General features: G+C 52.2%; 1 protein-coding gene across 1 annotated transcript; it reads left to right on the top strand.

Annotated features, from left to right (window-relative positions):
- Window positions 1-690: 690 nt before the first annotated feature.
- IUM83_18823 (Annexin (Annexin) Family) lies at window positions 691-9,308 on the top strand (the record flags this gene model as incomplete). Its single annotated transcript, XM_067943841.1, has 3 exons — window positions 691-1,192; window positions 1,274-1,929; window positions 8,895-9,308. 3 exons carry the CDS (start codon window positions 691-693, stop codon window positions 9,306-9,308), a joined length of 1,572 nt encoding a protein of 523 aa, XP_067783911.1.
- Between the last annotated feature and the right edge of the window lie 6,940 nt (window positions 9,309-16,248).

The following is a 16,248-nucleotide window of genomic DNA, read 5'->3' as shown; positions in this document are numbered from 1 at the left end:
GGACTAGAGAATGTAAACCGGTTGTAACCGGAAATCGGGTCGCCCTTTCTGCGCAACCGTATCAAACCGATTTCAAACCGGATAAAACGGTTTAAAACGGGTTGCATCCGGATATGCATTTACACAATTTCTTCTTAAACTTAGTACAATAGGAGTATACGTAATTAGATTCTATCGAGACGTAGAGGTAAAAAGTCGCAGGTAATTGGATGCAAAATACATGAAAACGGCCAATTAGCAGCATCCTATTCAAACTGTGAATTCTTATTGTTTTGCCCATTACGTTTTCATGTGATATCACGATAAACCAAGGAAAAGCTTACTCGCGTGTTCTATTAGCGAGCTGACCTCCTACGATGAAGTGAAGGCGGCCATGGCTGCGTTGCAACACGATGGTTAGACTGGGAAATGGAGCGCGTCGCTGACTGAACGAGCCTCGAGAGTTGAGGCCTGCATGACTCCAACCGTCGGCTCGACAAGATGGCGCAAGTGACGGCGACGGCGACCAGCAAGGGCATGAATAGAACGACCAGAGGAAGTGGCTCGCAGCGTGGCTGAGTGCGCCGGGTACAGCGTGCTGTCCTGCTGGACGAGCGGCACGGGCGCGAACCAGCATACAACGAAGAGGGCACAGAGACCACAGAGAAGCGAACGGCAGCGGCATTCGAGGACGTTTCTCGCGACAGCAGCATGTTGGCGTTGGTCGGAGTGGTCGCGGGCGCCATCGACACCGCTGGTGTCATCGGCACGACTGTGAGCGCTATCCGCTCCGAGACCACCACGACTGCGGATGCCAACTTGACCGAGACGACGGAGACGGGGTCGAGCGGTGACGTGACCAGCAGCGTGACTGAGCGCGGCGACTACACTGTGACGTCTGGCTGGACGAGCGGCATGGGCGTGAACCATCAGACCTTGCAGGTCCCGGAGATCACCGAGACGACCGTGATGTCTTCGGACGTTTCTCGCGATAGCAGCAAGGTGACCGGTGTGGTCATGGGCGCCGTCGGCGCCGCTGTCGTGATCGGTTCTGCCGTGAGCGCTACCCGCTCCAAGACCACGTTTGGCGATGTCAGCTCGATTGAGACGACGGAAGTGACCGAGACGACGGAAACGGTGACGACGAAGCCGCTTGGCAAATGTGTTGCGTACGCGTATCCAGGGCGTAGCGGCGAGTACTGCCAGCTGCTTTGTAGGTGTTTGACGCGGCCGAGGTGGTGTTCGGTGCGTCTGCGTCGGCCTCCCAATTGGTGGGCGGTGTTGCTACTGTGAGCGCTTCGAGTGGTGCTGTTGCGAATTGCCATTGGTGCGAGTGTATCGGTGGAGGAGAAGGCGAGCATCTCGTCGAGCTCGGCCGTGGCAGTGGGCGCTAGCACGACGGAGAGCGCACCTTGTTCTGTGTCTGCAGGCATCACGGCGTCAATGTCTGGTGTGAGCATCGAGGAGAGCCGTGTTGCAGTGACGGAGGCGGAGACCGGCACTACGGTGATGAGAAGTCTGTACACGCGCTACACTCGCGAGAGCAGCGGCGTCGAGGCTATGTCGTCCTCTGCCGATATCAATGCGGCTGCGCAGGAGATTCAGCGCGTGTGCACGGGCGCGGCTTCGGACGAGGCTGCTCTCGCATCGCTGCAACTGTCGAAGACTGCGGAGCAGCGCCACCTGATCTGGTGGCGTTACCGCATCCTATTCAAGCAGAGCCTGAGGGTGTGGGTGAAGAGCATGAGCGACTACAGCATTCTGCTGAAGATGCTCACAAGCACGCTGGAGCGCGTGGAGGCCGAGATCTTGCGCAAGTCGACGAAGGTCCTGGGCACGACGGAGGAGTTGATTCTACCCGGTGATGATGGCCTGCTTGAACGCCAAGATCGCGCTGCTGAAGATGACGGTTCAGAAGAAGTGCAGTGGCAACCTGGTGGCGACCTTGTGGTGAGCTCAGCGACAACTTGAAGAAGGTGCTTGTGACCGCTGTGCATGTTGAGGCAGTCAACTTCAACGGGGCGATCGACACGAACGTGAGGCTGCCAGGCGGGTAGTGTACTTTGCCTACGTTATTTGGTAATGCACACTGGGATGATGTCCTTTGCAACACGAACCTAGCGACTTGCTGAGAGAAAGGAGTATTCAATGTTCACATGTATTATTGAAGAAAAGCTTACTGATGCGTACGAGCGACTCACTCATTCATGTTCGAGGAATCTTTCTCGCTCAGATGACGGTTAAAGCTGTAAAATTACATCAGCTCGCAGATTGCCTTGATCGTGTCATCACCCAAACGGGCACGACGAGTGTTAAGAGCTATGCCTGCTGCTGAAAATGCAATCTCACTCGGAACGGACGTTGCGGTGACAGCCAAAAAGTCTTGGGCCATTCGCTTGATACGTGGATAGACATCACCCATGGCTTGAAACCACGCGCACACATATTTACTTTCTCTCATCTCACTCATTCCTTCGTCAGCTGTTAGCCACCGGTCCAGCTCCTTCCCAAACGAGGAATCCTCGCGCGAAATGTTTTGTGCTTCATTGGTTTCGGAATTTCCGTCACCTTCAACGCCCGCGAGGTTGTATTCAGGCACTGCTTCTCCATTCTGGTTACTAAAGCGCGCCATAAGTACTTTCAATTCGTTTCCTCTCTTCTTCTTCGCTGACGGCGGACCAGAGGCTGGTTGATGTTGTGCCAGAAATTCTTCACGATAGTTCTGGTTAAACTCATCTTCGATCTCTTGTTTAATTTGCTCCACATCTGTCACCAAGAGGTGGAGATGCCGCTTCGCCCGTGGATCCAGAGCAATGGCAATCCGCGCTTCTGGTGTGTTCACTTTCCTAGTATACTCGTCCATCTTTGCCTTGACAGCTTTCGCAAATTTCAGTGTCTGATGGTTTTGGACTTTTGCGATAGTTTCCGTAGCGTCGAACTTGATCAAACTGTACGCATAAAGAAGGATCCCAAACGTTGGATACGTCGAGGCTGACAACATATCTGTGGCTTCCTTGATCGGCTGGAGAAACTTATAGAGGGCTTCGACAGCGGTCCATGCCTCCGCTTAAATTTCCTTGGCTAGCGAATCACTTGGGCTAATAGTGAAATCTGTATATCCACGGACTTTACCTCGACTACGTCGTAGCAGCTCGTTCAAAGGCCATTTCAATGTAATTAGGCTCTCTAACATAATCCACGTACTGTTCCATCGTGTCGGCACATCAAGCTTAGGGGTAATGAAGTTTTCGTCGAGGTCAGCGCACACAACTTGAAGAGCTTCAGATAGCTTAGATGAGTCCGTCAACTTTTTGACGAGATCACGGAAGTGCCCTATTGCGGAGTCGACAAAAGGACACGACTCTAGGCCTTCCTTCACAGCCAGCTGTAAAACGTGTGCTGTACAACGTAGCTGTACAACAGTTCTCGCAGACGAAGTATTTTGCTGTGTGCGAGGTGGGGATCCCGGTTCAGCCAATTCGACAAGATTCGTTCGCATAAGTCTCTCGATATCGCGCTGTAAGCGATCATTCATTTCAGCAACCATCGATGTGTTGTTGGTAGCGTTGTCTGCTGTAATTGTCCAAATGGACCTGAGTAGCGCGACATCCATGTCTTTTACTGCACGAATGAAGTGGTCTGCGAGGCGTTTTCCCGTGTGCGGATACATCACTCGCGTAAAAGCAATGATCAGAGAACGCATTTCCCAACTACTGTCGATAAAGTGCATAGTGATCACCATGTACCCCCGTTTCGAGGGAGACGTCCACATGTCAGTCGTGAAGCTGGCACGGCGACCAGCAACTTCGCGGCGAATCTCAAAGCGAGCGACCTTTTTCTCTGTTTTCCACTGATCAAGTACTCTCTTCTGAATCATCTGTTGGCAGGGCACACTGTACTCGGGGCGCCAGCCCCTGCAGAATTCCACAAACTCTTTTTGATCGACCACTGCAAAAGCCTGTGCATTCACGACGATCCACTTAACCAACTTTTCATCACAATCCCTCACAGCTTCAGCTGTCATTACAGTGTTTGCTAATGGATAGCGCCTCGAGAAGCCAATTGGTTAGCGTTACGATTCATGTAGATGTCTCCACGATGACTAATGAGATGCTTCCGAAAATTCCCCGTGTGACGACTTCTCCAGATCTGTGCGTCATGTGTACACAGCAAGCTTTTATAGTCGCCAGCATCAAGCTCTAAATGAAGTCGTGAACATCAGATGCATTCTTTCGCTTACGCTTGTTTCCGACAGCGCCAATAACCCCGACAGAGGAGACGGAGGGGCCTATCGATGAAATAGTAGATATGCTGTCAGTATCTACGTCCATGCGGGTAAATTCCTTGGTCTACTGGTGCGTGGCTGGGAAGATATGTCGGGTACGTGGGCTCGGTAGGTTTCGCGTAAAATATTCTAGAATGAGCGTCAGGCTAGAATCAGTCTGGGACAAGCCCATGATGCTGGTATCGCCTTGAAGGGCGGGGAGGATCCCATGTAGTGGTCAAATTCATTCCCCTCCGGATCTACCTCAGCTGTTCGATATCTTCGAATAAAAAATCACAGAGTAAGATAGAAACACGATTGGTAGTTTTTTACCCAATAATATTGTGTGTAAACCGGATAAAACCAGATTCGATTCGCTTTAATCCGGTTGTTTACCTAACCAGTTCGACCTGACTTAAAACCGGATCAAACCGGATTTGCTCATCCGTTTCCAATCTCTACAGCGGACTCAGCATGTGCGTATTAGGGCCTTCCAAGCAAGGAGCAAGCTTCGTCTGGGGGCATCTGGGAACTGTCGAGTTCGGAGGCAGCTGGTGTGGCCGACGCAAGTCTGGGCCCACAGCGTAGCCTTAGGAAGAACCAAGTCAACGGATTGCAAGAGTGAGGAACACACGCCTCACCCAGCTTGGGATCTGAGATCTAATCTCAGATTCTGAGTTGAGTGGTCTGAGATCGAGGTCTAGCCGCGAGGCTATTCCCTGATTTTGGAGCTCGCATCGCCACACTCACCCTTCGCCGACACCTGCCAACCGAGGTCAACTCTTCCGGGGAACCGCCGAGCTAGCGGACTCCGATCACAAACTCCTGTGACCTCCACCAATGGATGGACAGCGGCGCACGAGCGCCTTTACGCGCCGCCGGGGCAGAAGCAACCCGACTTGAAGAGTAACGGCACCCAGGCTGCCCGGTGAACCGGCTCGCTAAGCTAACGAGACTTTTCCTACGCGCTTGGCGAGGCCCACGCCCAACCCCGGCCGATCTAATCTCTTGGCGCGTACCCTACAAGCTATGCCTCTCGGATACCGGCGGCAAGTATCATCCGACCCCGTGCAGGGCCTTACCCGAAAGTGTGCATGTGTTGTGGGCCTAGAAAATTCTGCTCTGTTTGTTCTTAAGTCTTCTGGGCACCCTGAAAGGGCGCCTTCACTATTCCTAAGGTCCTATACAAATTTCTAGTGAAATGGAGTGGTTTCGGATCTCAGCCGACCCTTCACCCTCGCTACGACGCTTCGAACTCGACGGAGCCAGATAAGCTGTCCAGATAACCCAGCGAGCTCCACGGGGAGGTCTCACCGACTTTGTTGAGCGCTGCTGAGCTCGCCAGGCTCACGCTTGGTCCCCCTGTGCTGCCTCTGGCCGTGTCCCGCTTCGTCTGGGCGGCCGGCGGCCCTGTTTAGCTGAGCTCGAGAACTGGAAACTGCCTTGAACTCGGTTGAACGTTTCCTAGCGCTCCCAGTCTTCGTACTGCAGTACATGTGTTCGCTCCTTGCGTGGTTCCACCCATCCTTGGTCTCCGGTGGTCTTGAATCCTCGTCAGTCGGGCGTGGTAGCCTGCTGGCCTGGTGAACTCGGCTGACTGGTACAGTGTACCAATCCAACCGAATAGTACCGTCGATTCCGCTTTTAGGCGGCGTTGGTACGCTGTTCCACTTGGGTGCTCCACAAAACTGGTGATGGCTAGCCCGCGTTACGGTTGCATCGCCGTATCATCTATTTTACTAACTTTGGTATGCTATTTTTTCTATTCTATAGAGTTTGGAACCGAAGTGATGAAGCGCTCCACACGAATGCGACGGATGCTCAGCTCCAATTTAGCGAATGCAGCCTTTGTTAACAAATACGACATAATATCACTATAGATTACTTTACCACCCTCGTGTTGACATCAGCCATAATACGCGCGCACTTCATACCCGTAACATCTCGTCTTGTACCGACAATCCCTCCTCCCCTTGCAAACGACAACCGCACAATGACGTTTGAAACTGGTCCGTTCTCGGTCGGACCAGACCTGCGATGAGGTAAATTTGAACCGGGTTGTTCTCGATGGCTGGTCAGCTTAATTTGAACAATGGGTTGTTCTCAATAATTCGACCCCGACTTGTCCGGTTGATGTGAGCAGCGGTTTGTTCACAATAATCTGACCTCATTGCTCTCTGTTACCGACCCAGAACGAATACCTCGCCGACAGGGCGATCCCTGCTCTTAATCGACCGTATCGACTTGCTGTTTTTTTCAGTCCGCAACAATAACCAATTTTGCCAACAAGTGTCCATGTTCCGGTAGATTATACCCCAATCGATTACGATGTCATGGGATTCTCCACGTACAGCCCAATTGGAGATCATTTGGTTGTTTCCCAAAACAGTCAAAACTAGCTAGTCGCAACTCCGACAATGGGGCTTGAAAACGTGATTGGAACAGGTGCTGTACCAAATGGCTACGGTGTGATGGAGTTTTCTCTTGACAATCAACGTGAAGTTCGATTGCAAAATCGCAGTAACACATACACTGCAAATTGTAGTGACGTGCGAACAAGACCTACATTTAGTGACACGCCTCATGGTGAATCCGCCCAACCGTTGTGTCCGACCCCTGTCAGTACACACCGGATGCAAGAATCAACATCAAATTCGGTGGCAAACCTTTCACAGCAGCTTCCACCCGATGTCTACGCATAGCGCTGTCTCTAGTACTATGTTGTCTGGTCATACAGTGACTAAGGTCACATCGAATAGCCCCTATAGGACAAAATGCAGGTAGATCAAGCTAAAACAACTGCTCAACACATATTCTACATTTCCTCTAGATGCAATGCAATTGCACATGCTGTTAGCCAAGGTACTGTTATTACCGACTACATTGACGACAGCAACAGTTCGGAATTATACTTCTTAGAGTGAAATCTATCTTAGTAAAAAAGGGTTGTCTAGAGCTTGCGAGGCAAGTGGCGGTCGCCCGATCTGTCGCTGGATTGGAACACGTTCTGTAGGCGCAGGAACATCATATTTCACAAAAACATTTTGCGACTGACGGTGGAACGTTTGCATGGTAAATGTTCTCGTGTTTCACGCATTTGTTCGTGCCAAATACGTAGTCCTGAGCAGTGGTCATCGTGTCAACACACATAGCACGATTGTGCTGGAAGGCGTTTTATTAGATAAGAAGCGTTCCTCACTCCTGCAGCCATGTTGGCAATATGATCGACTATACTGCGTATGTCGGGGTTCCCGATCGCATTGAGCTTTACATGGATGTGGTGGTACAGTACACGTAGCTTCACGGAGTGGTTGCAGTCTTAGACCCATCCGTAACAGCCAGTACGCTCCGAGCTTGAATCACCAATCGCGGATAGTTGTCCGATGCTATTGTGTGTTCTGCCTTGAATACTGGGAACTGTCATAAGCGTGGCATCGGTTGCATATCGTTGTGTCAATTTATAATATGGTAGTACTGACCGCTCGATGCCGCCGCGGCCGCCCATTCGTGTTGTACGTGTGACCACCAGGTAGAACCTGGAAGCGCGTTGCCTTACTCATCATGTAGCCTACCAAAACGTCCGCTAAACGCAGCTCTCAGCTCACACTCTCAATTACCAGAAATTGACCAGTCGGGGCGAGAGTATTGTGAAACACAGGCAGATTATTATTGTGAACGCCGGTTCGGGTCTGATTATTGTGTAACACGGTCAATTTATTAGAGAGGTTTCGAAAGCGCTTTCGCTACCACTACCACCAAAAATGCTGTTTAAAACACCGCTCCCCCTAAACATTCATTACTAGTAGTAGTACAAATTCCCAGTGAAACGTCAAATCTGGTGACAACTTTCACTACCCTCACCACCATTCATCCTTGCTGTCTGCTCGCCAAGCAGAACCGCATTACACTGTTTCTTTCTGAACGCATTGCGATGGTGGGCAGCAAGCGCAACAACTTCACGGACGCTGATGATACGCTACTTCTGAAGCAAATTATCGCTGACGAGCCTAACAAGGGCGCCTACGGCAAAGTGATGGAGAAATTTTCTCCAGAGACCGCGGCAAACAACAAGATGCTTAGCAGTTATCGAGATAATCGCGCTTAAAGTTGACCAATCAAAATTCGTACATAACCGGACAACAAAAAAATAAAAGTTAATGACACTCACAGAAAGCGAAAAACAACTCTAATTCGATTGGCTTTTACACGGGCTTTCTAACAATATACAATACGCTCAAATTGAAAAAATATTGAGGTCACACGCCCCAAATAAAATCTCGGATTTCGGGGGTCAGGAAATGGAGATATTTTTTTCGGCCGATGTAACTCCACGAGTTCTAATCATTTTATAATGATCAATAGCTTAAGAGAAGCATACGACATAGCTCTTTCGATTCATGCGGTTAAATCGCGATTCGTACTTAGGTTCGTAAGCATTTTTTTGTTTGACGTGGTCTCAAATGGCAGCACGTGGCAGACGCCCTGAATGCATCTGACGACTTCTCGCGCGACAATCGTAACGCGAAGACGGCCCGGAATCGGTTTAAGCTACTCCTTGGTACGTTTGATATTTTGTAGCTGCTCTACTGTGCGTCCTACTTTATTCTAACTTGTCTATATGACTAACAGAGAGTGCTCGCAACAACAATAGGAAGGCGGCCAGGAGCTCGGGCATCTCCGAAGAGAGTGCGAGCTGAAGCACGAGCTTCTGGACGAGGTCCTCTTGCTCGTCGACGAGCATCGGCACGCGCAGGAGAAGGCCAAGGAGGAGACTCGCGCAAAATCACTCGCTGCCGAGAAGGCCGGCGAGGTGGTCCGGGAGCTTGCCGTCCAGCGCCTGAACAGACGCGATCCGCCTGGCAAGGACGAGAGCACGAGGACCGGCCATAGCCCCAACAAGTTCGCGAAGCTGGCGGAGGTGCTGCGGGAGCACAAGGAAAAGGAGTTAGAGCTTCGGCACGAGCAGTGGGAGCAAGAAAGGAATGATCGCCTTGCTGCCAAGGCACGGCGCCGCGAGGACCAACAACACCTTCTGCAAGTTCTCACGTTACTAATCAAGAAGTAGGCAGTATCTTTGAGTTTGTTTACGTTGCTTAGTCCTCTAGATAGTTCTCTTGTGATGGAGGCCGTAAACCAAAAAAAGTACTGATCTGATTTCCTCCACGAAAGCACGTCTGACAGTTTGTAGCGAACATCGCAACACGCACGTATTTACTTACTGGACTCAGTCGAATCTTGAGTCCCTTTGCGTACGAAATGAAAGCCCAAGAGGTCTTGAAATTCCATTCCACAGATGTGCGTACAGCACTCATCTCTCGGTTAAAAATGCGCTCATGAATTGACAGGACAGTCGATTTAAACCCGGTGATGCAGTACTTGCTGAAAGGGTACGCTGGGTCGCCAAAGATGGTTTTGCCAGCAAAGAAATGATCGTTCTCCTCAAAACATGCAAGCAGTTTGCTTGCCGCAAACACAGTGCTATCGTGGCGGCGTCCTTCATATGGTCCCTAGAAGTGAGTGCATAGCCCATCCGGAGCCGTAAGCCCTGCGGAGTGTAAGTTGTCAGCAGAGGTGTAACGGACCCCTTATCTTGCCTGGTCGTGGGGCAGATCGTATAGCTACGCCGCGGTGGTCGTTTGTCCGCCGCGGCTTCAACTTAACACCGTCGATGGCCGTCAGGAACCACTTGGTTCCCCCCTGCCGGAGCGTTCGCCTGCGCCGCGTCCGCTCCAATTTTGGTATTTCTCGTTAGTAAATAGACGCTAGCCTAAGCCAACAATCTACTCGTTCGCAACTCCTGTTACTGTCTTAGCAACTAGACCACCAATTGTCCCCAGATCCCGCACCGAGACGCTTCTGGAACACCCCCGGACCGTACTCGTCCGCCGTTGCTCCCACCCACGTCCGATACCGCCTGAAACCCAATCGGTCGCCCAGCCACACGTCCAGCAACAGTGCTCAGTAGTGACTCAGCCACCACTTCGCGCGCTGCGCTCGTCTCGTTCTCGTCACGCAGTCCTCAGGAGCTCGTCTCCTGAGGACTAGTCTCACTCGTGCTCGTCTCGTTCTCGTACTCGTACTCGTCTCGTTCTCGTCTCGATCTCGTCTCGTCACAGCTCGCTCGCTGTCGTTCGGGTGTTCTCCACGGTCTTCGTGCGTCCGATGGTGCACGTTCGCTCTCCACTTGTGTCTTGCGGTGCAAATTCGGTTGTGCTTGCGTCTTGCGGCGCAAATTGGATTTTGCTTGCGTCCTCCGCCGCAAATTGGATTCTCCTTGCGTCTCCCGTCGCAAATTCGGTTCTGCTTGCGTCTCCCGTCGCAAATTCGGTTCTGTCGGCTCTCCGTCGTGCGCCGCCATCGTTCCGTGCAGCAGTTCTGGCCTCCACGAGGTACTTCAAGGTGCCGTACCCGCCGGATCCAGCGTACACTGACTTCACTTCGGTCGTGCTCACGTCTGCATCCCGTCGTCCACGTCCACGTCTGTCGTCTGCGCATTCACCGCTAAGCGCATCTGCTCCACAGTAGCCGGATTGCGCCACCAGTCCATTACAGAGGTGCACTTGCAAACAGTTATATGGCTACGTTATTGCAAGCTACAGCGCAGGGCATACCTTGGTAGATGATGCAGTGAGTTCTCTTGTGGCCGGTATAGACTTGAAATCGTAAGTTCTCTGCGCGCTGCCGCGCACGTGCACTTGGCCGGCAGATAGGAATTTTAGTGTTATCAGGAAGTGCAAACACTCCAGTAACAGGAGCTCGTGCTGAGATTGCGGTACAGTACGAATTTATTCGCTCACTGATGAGTCTCTTGTGGAAATAAAGCTTCCCTTCTATTCCGGTGTCTATGACGTCCACTTTAAAACACAATCAAATTGTCAGAACCTCGTTATCACAGTGATGCGGTAGACAATATAATTGGCGGGTGTTGGAGTGCAGGATTATTTTCATAGACCAAACGGGATAATCCTGTATTTTTGCAAGATTTGTACAGGACGAATCCTGTAGGCTAAAGTCGTGCCTATCGAGATGAAACATATGGGTAAGATACCGAAGATAAGAAAGGGTTGGGACCCTACTTGGCTGAAGGCGTTAGGGATTTGGAGACGACGTCAGCTCATTATCGAGCAGAAGTACGCATATAACATACACGATACGCTGAGAAGTTGTCGACAGAGACTAACATGATTATTACAGCCACTAGATACCACCTAAGCAATGTTGATTTGATTCTCGTGCACCTACATGTTCTACGCACCTCTCACCTGAGTGGGAGGAAGATCGCTGCCCTCAGCAGAGTCGTCGATTGGTACCCTTATCTCGACGGACGTAGCATTGCTATTGTCCCTGGTTGGCATTTTCATGTCGACCAGCGTTTTGATATTGGTGTCTGGCGCGTTGTCGTAATCCGCAGCAATCTCTGCGCCATCACCATTGCCAGGTCGTGTTGCCTTCAGCTTGCTTTGATTTGCGATAGACAGATCGGGCAAGTCGGTTACCTGTCCGCGAGAAACAACTGTCGCGACCTCCCGTGAGTATGTAGAAGACGAGCTCAAAACGTCGACGTGTGTGTCGTGTAGGAACACGCGCTAAATTATATATGGCACACTTTCCCCACTAACAACACCCACCCAGTCACCGAAGACTCAATGGGCTTGTTAGGGTTAGACCTGAAGCCCAGGAACTTTCCCTTGCACCGGGTTGATGTTTCCCCTGTGTACCGAGCTTCCGCTAGTCGACCGACGGAAGACTCGGCGTCACTAGCCACGAGCAAAGACTAGCTCGCTCTCACACACAAAATATACCTCGCAGGCCCTCAGAAGGAAGGGTCCCGGCCTTTTACGGCGTGATACGAAGGTGCCGGAGCTATACTCCGGCGGGAAGAAAGAAATGGAGTGCGCTCTCGCTCCTCCAGTTCCTGGCGACGACTCGTCGCTACCAATACACCGGCCACTAACTCTTGGTCCTGCCAGGGATGAACACACGCTACACTAGTAGATGTGCCCACCGACAGTCATAATCCTACCTACCAGGTTTACCTTGAGCTGCAGGTCGTTCACTGCAGGCACTGGTGTCGCCCTTGCGTGGTTGGGAGGATAAGCTGTTCTGTTATTGTTGCCCGAAGGCTTATCTTGTCTTCTCTTAAGTTTCCTATCGATCAATACAAATACCAAGTATAAACGCGTCCATTTTTGGACCGCCAGTTGTAACTCACGACTCTTCGGCGCTTTCTCTGCGACGTGGCGGCGTTACCGACGACTCAAACGGCCGCTGAAACGCCACCGACGACTGGGGACAGGCGCCGATGACTCAAAGGTTCGGATCTTGCCAGTAGGTTCGCACCGTACTTAGCGAGCTGCACCCGCCCGCGCTTGACTTGGGACCGTCGACGAGTCATCGTCACCGGCCTAGTTAGGCCAATCAGCGATCGGGGGATTTGGTCCAATGACTGGCGATGGGTTGTGACTTGCCAGTTGGCGCCGGCGCCTCGAGTCCTCTACGCACGTCTCGGCTGCATTTCTCGACACCACAACTGCCCCCCACCACTATGGGAACCATTGTCTGGCGAGCGTCGTGGTGCTCCTTGTGTCTGCTTCAACGCTCGTGGTGTCCAGCGCTCGCGTACAGGTCTCGCGAGCTTTGCCTGCCTTGGCTCAAAGTGTAGTGGGTCTAACTTGACTCACTCCTTTTGCTTACACGTTGCGCAACGTGTATGAGGAAGCGTAAGTACTTAGTAATTACTTAGGTTAATTATATTTGAATACACAAATATAAGTTAAGTAAGATAGGATTCCAAGTGACTTAGATTAGGTAAAATGAGAACTGTATTGTTTGTAAATTGATCTTCCTCTAAAATCTGCTAAAAACTGTTTTATCATCTATGAAAGGGGTTGGCAGTGGCTGGCTGTCAGAGCCCCGCTAATATGCATGTTTCTGATTGGTAGAAAGATGCTGCTTTCTACCAATAGGATCTTTCGGTATGTGTGGACTACTCACTGTGGTGGTCCACTTCAATGTATCCATTGATGTGTCTTACACCAAGCTGAGGAAGTATCTAAAACTTTTAACAGATAACCTATCTGTTAAATTCACAAGTGGCTTGCAGCCGCTTGTGCGTGTAACCCCGTTACACCATCCCCCCCTTAAGGTTAGACGCGCGGGGTCTCGCACGTCAATCTTCGGAATTGACCATTCGTCAATTCTCCGCGTTTGGAGAAGAAATCCGCGCTCATTCAACGATGAGCGCGCCTCCGAATAAGACCTCGAAGTCGGTGGGGAGTCATATCTCCATCGACGACTACTTCGAACGCCAGAAGGCGAAGTATGGCGACGTCGTCGATTTCGACGACGACGATGAAGATATGGAGGGCGAGGAAGACTCGCCCTCAAAGCGCAAAGACTCAGTGTCGAGCGAATCGCTCGACCCTCACGCCAAGAACATTCGTCCGCGTGAAGGGGACGAATCGGACGCTTCGAGCTCGAAGCGTTCGCGAACTGAAAGCGATACCCCACTCGCTTCTGCTGGGGCTCTTAGTACTCCGCGCGCTGCAGCTGCAGCGCGTGATTCCAAAGCTCAAGGTTCTCCGCGCGCTGCAGGCTCAGCGCGCGATCCATGGATGCCGTCCGCGTCCGAGATCACGGACCGGTATGGGAACTCGGTACCTCCGAATGAGGTGCCGCTGTACGTATGCAGCGCCATCAAAGATGACGCTGTGGCTGCCGAGCTGCACTTTGATGCGGAAACGCATCGAAGGCGCGATTACTACATCGGACTCTTTCATGAGCTCCGATGGTTTCAAAGCAAGAAGACCTCTTCTCGCAGCAAAGTGCCCGAATGGCAGGCACTTTGTCAAAGCTGGAACGCCTTTGTTGAAAACTTCAACAAGAGGCCGAGTGCTTACCGTGATCGGATTAAGCAAGCGCGTGATCGCTTCGAGACGTACTCGAAGCGTGGAAAGCTTGAGCAACTCCACGTTGCTGCTGAGGAGACAAATGTACCGTGTGCTGTGCCCGAGGGCTCAGCACACGGTACATCTGTGCACGAAGTGCTTCCCAGGCGCGGTCCGCTTGAGCGACCGCGACCTGAACGGGTACACGTCGTTCCGTGTGCCCGAGAGTCTCAAAGAGCTCCGTGCTAACTTCTTAGCACGTGAGGGTTCGGGCACTGGCGATGATCGCAGCGCTCGCTCTACTTCCGCTGTGCCAGCGCGTACTGCTCCTCGTACGCCCTCACCATTTCCGGAACGTCCTCCAGCAAGACGTTCCGCGGCTCCCATGTATCTCGATGGGGAGGAAATCCTCTCCAACGAATACGACAACGAGCCCCTTGAGGGTTCGTTTTCGAGATACTATGGTCAACAATCCGCTCAATAATCCAGCGGGTTGAGCCGCGGGCGTCACGGATCGGCGGTGGCGGGGGTGGGAACACGCCCCGGGTATGATCAGCCCCGGGCTGATCAGTATGCGCCTCTCCACGACCGGGTGACCGCCGTGGAGCGTCTGCAGGGCGCTGAGTTCGCCGCCCTGAAACAGGAGCTGGCGAACCAGAAGGCCCAAGTCGCGGCGGTCTCGCAGACCGCCTCGAATATCCAGGTCGAGCTGGGGACCCAGATGAAGGGGTTGCTCCAGCGCGTCCGCGCGCTGGAGGAGAGGCTGCTCGTTGCCGAGGCCAAGGCTTCCGCTTCTGCCTCGGCTCCTGCCGAGGCTTCGCGTCAGCCGAGCTAGATGGCTCGTGCTGCAGGTATGGCTTCAGCCGTCCGACGTAATAGGTCGGATGGAGGCGCATGCTAGACGGTATGTCTAGCGTGTATGCGTTGCCGTGCCGTGCCAACACAGTGAACGGCCCGATGAAACGCGGAGCAAGCTTGCTTGCTCCGAAATTCGAAACTGCATGTCTAGGCAGGTTTTGTGTAGCTAACAAAACTAATGAACCAACTTTAAATTCATTTGTGTTGCCTCTGCCCACATTGTCTGCGTTCAGCTTCTGTTGATCAACAGAAGCTGCTATTGCATCTTGGACAAACCGAATTACAGCTTGTCTTTTGGTGATGAAGTCGATTGCATCCGAGCTGAAGTCATTCAGCTCGCTCTCCGCGAGAGGCCCGGCCCCTGCGTGGTTCTTTGCGGTGTCTGCGCCCTGCGCAGACCCGTGGTCGTTGGCCTTGTTGTTGGGGGAGTCTGCGCTCTGCGCAGACTCATGTGGTTTGTCCATTGTTACAGCTGACACTGTGCAAGTGTCAGCGGTTTTCTGCGGTTGCTGTATTGCAGTCGTAGATCCTCCCCCACTTAAAGTGGGAGCCATCACTCCGAGTAAACTCAGTAGACGTGGATGTCGCATGGCATTCACGTAGAACGGTGTATGCCCGGTCGAGGCATGCACTGAGTTATTGATGGCAAACTCTGCCATCGATAAGTACTCGCTCCAGTATTGGAACGAGTGAGCGTAGCTCTTCAACATATCGACGAGCACGCGATTCACGCGCTCGGTTTGACCGTCCGTCTGCGGATGATCCGCAGTCGACATGGAAAGCTGGCTCCCAAGAAGTGTAAACACTTCTTGCCACAGATGCGCTGTGAAGCGCGGGTCTCTGTCCGACACGATGTCGGTCGGCATGCCATGGTGTTTGAACACCATGTCGACGAACAGACGGGCCGTCTGCTTCGCGGCCACTTCTGCCGGCACCGCAGCAAGATGGTACATCTTGCTGAAGCGGTCGACGAAGACCACAACACCGGTATTCCCCCCGTTGTCCAGGGGAAGACCAAAGATGAAGTCCAAAGGCATGGACTTCCAACACTCCGACGGAGTCGGTAGTGATTGTAACGGAGCCTGCGCAAATGGCGCAGGCTTTACGCGTTGGCATACCTCGCAAGCACGGATGTACTTGCGCACCCACTTATACTGGTGATGCCAGTAGAAGTCGCGCGTGAGAAGGACGTATGTCTTCTCACGTCCGAGATGTCCCGCAGTCGGGGCATCATGATATTCGTACGTGATCCTGAGTCGC

Source organism: Phytophthora cinnamomi, assembly GCF_018691715.1.
Source record: "Phytophthora cinnamomi strain GKB4 chromosome Unknown Contig94, whole genome shotgun sequence".
Lineage (NCBI taxonomy): Eukaryota > Oomycota > Peronosporomycetes > Peronosporales > Peronosporaceae > Phytophthora > Phytophthora cinnamomi.
This window is presented reverse-complemented; position numbering and strand designations above follow the sequence as displayed.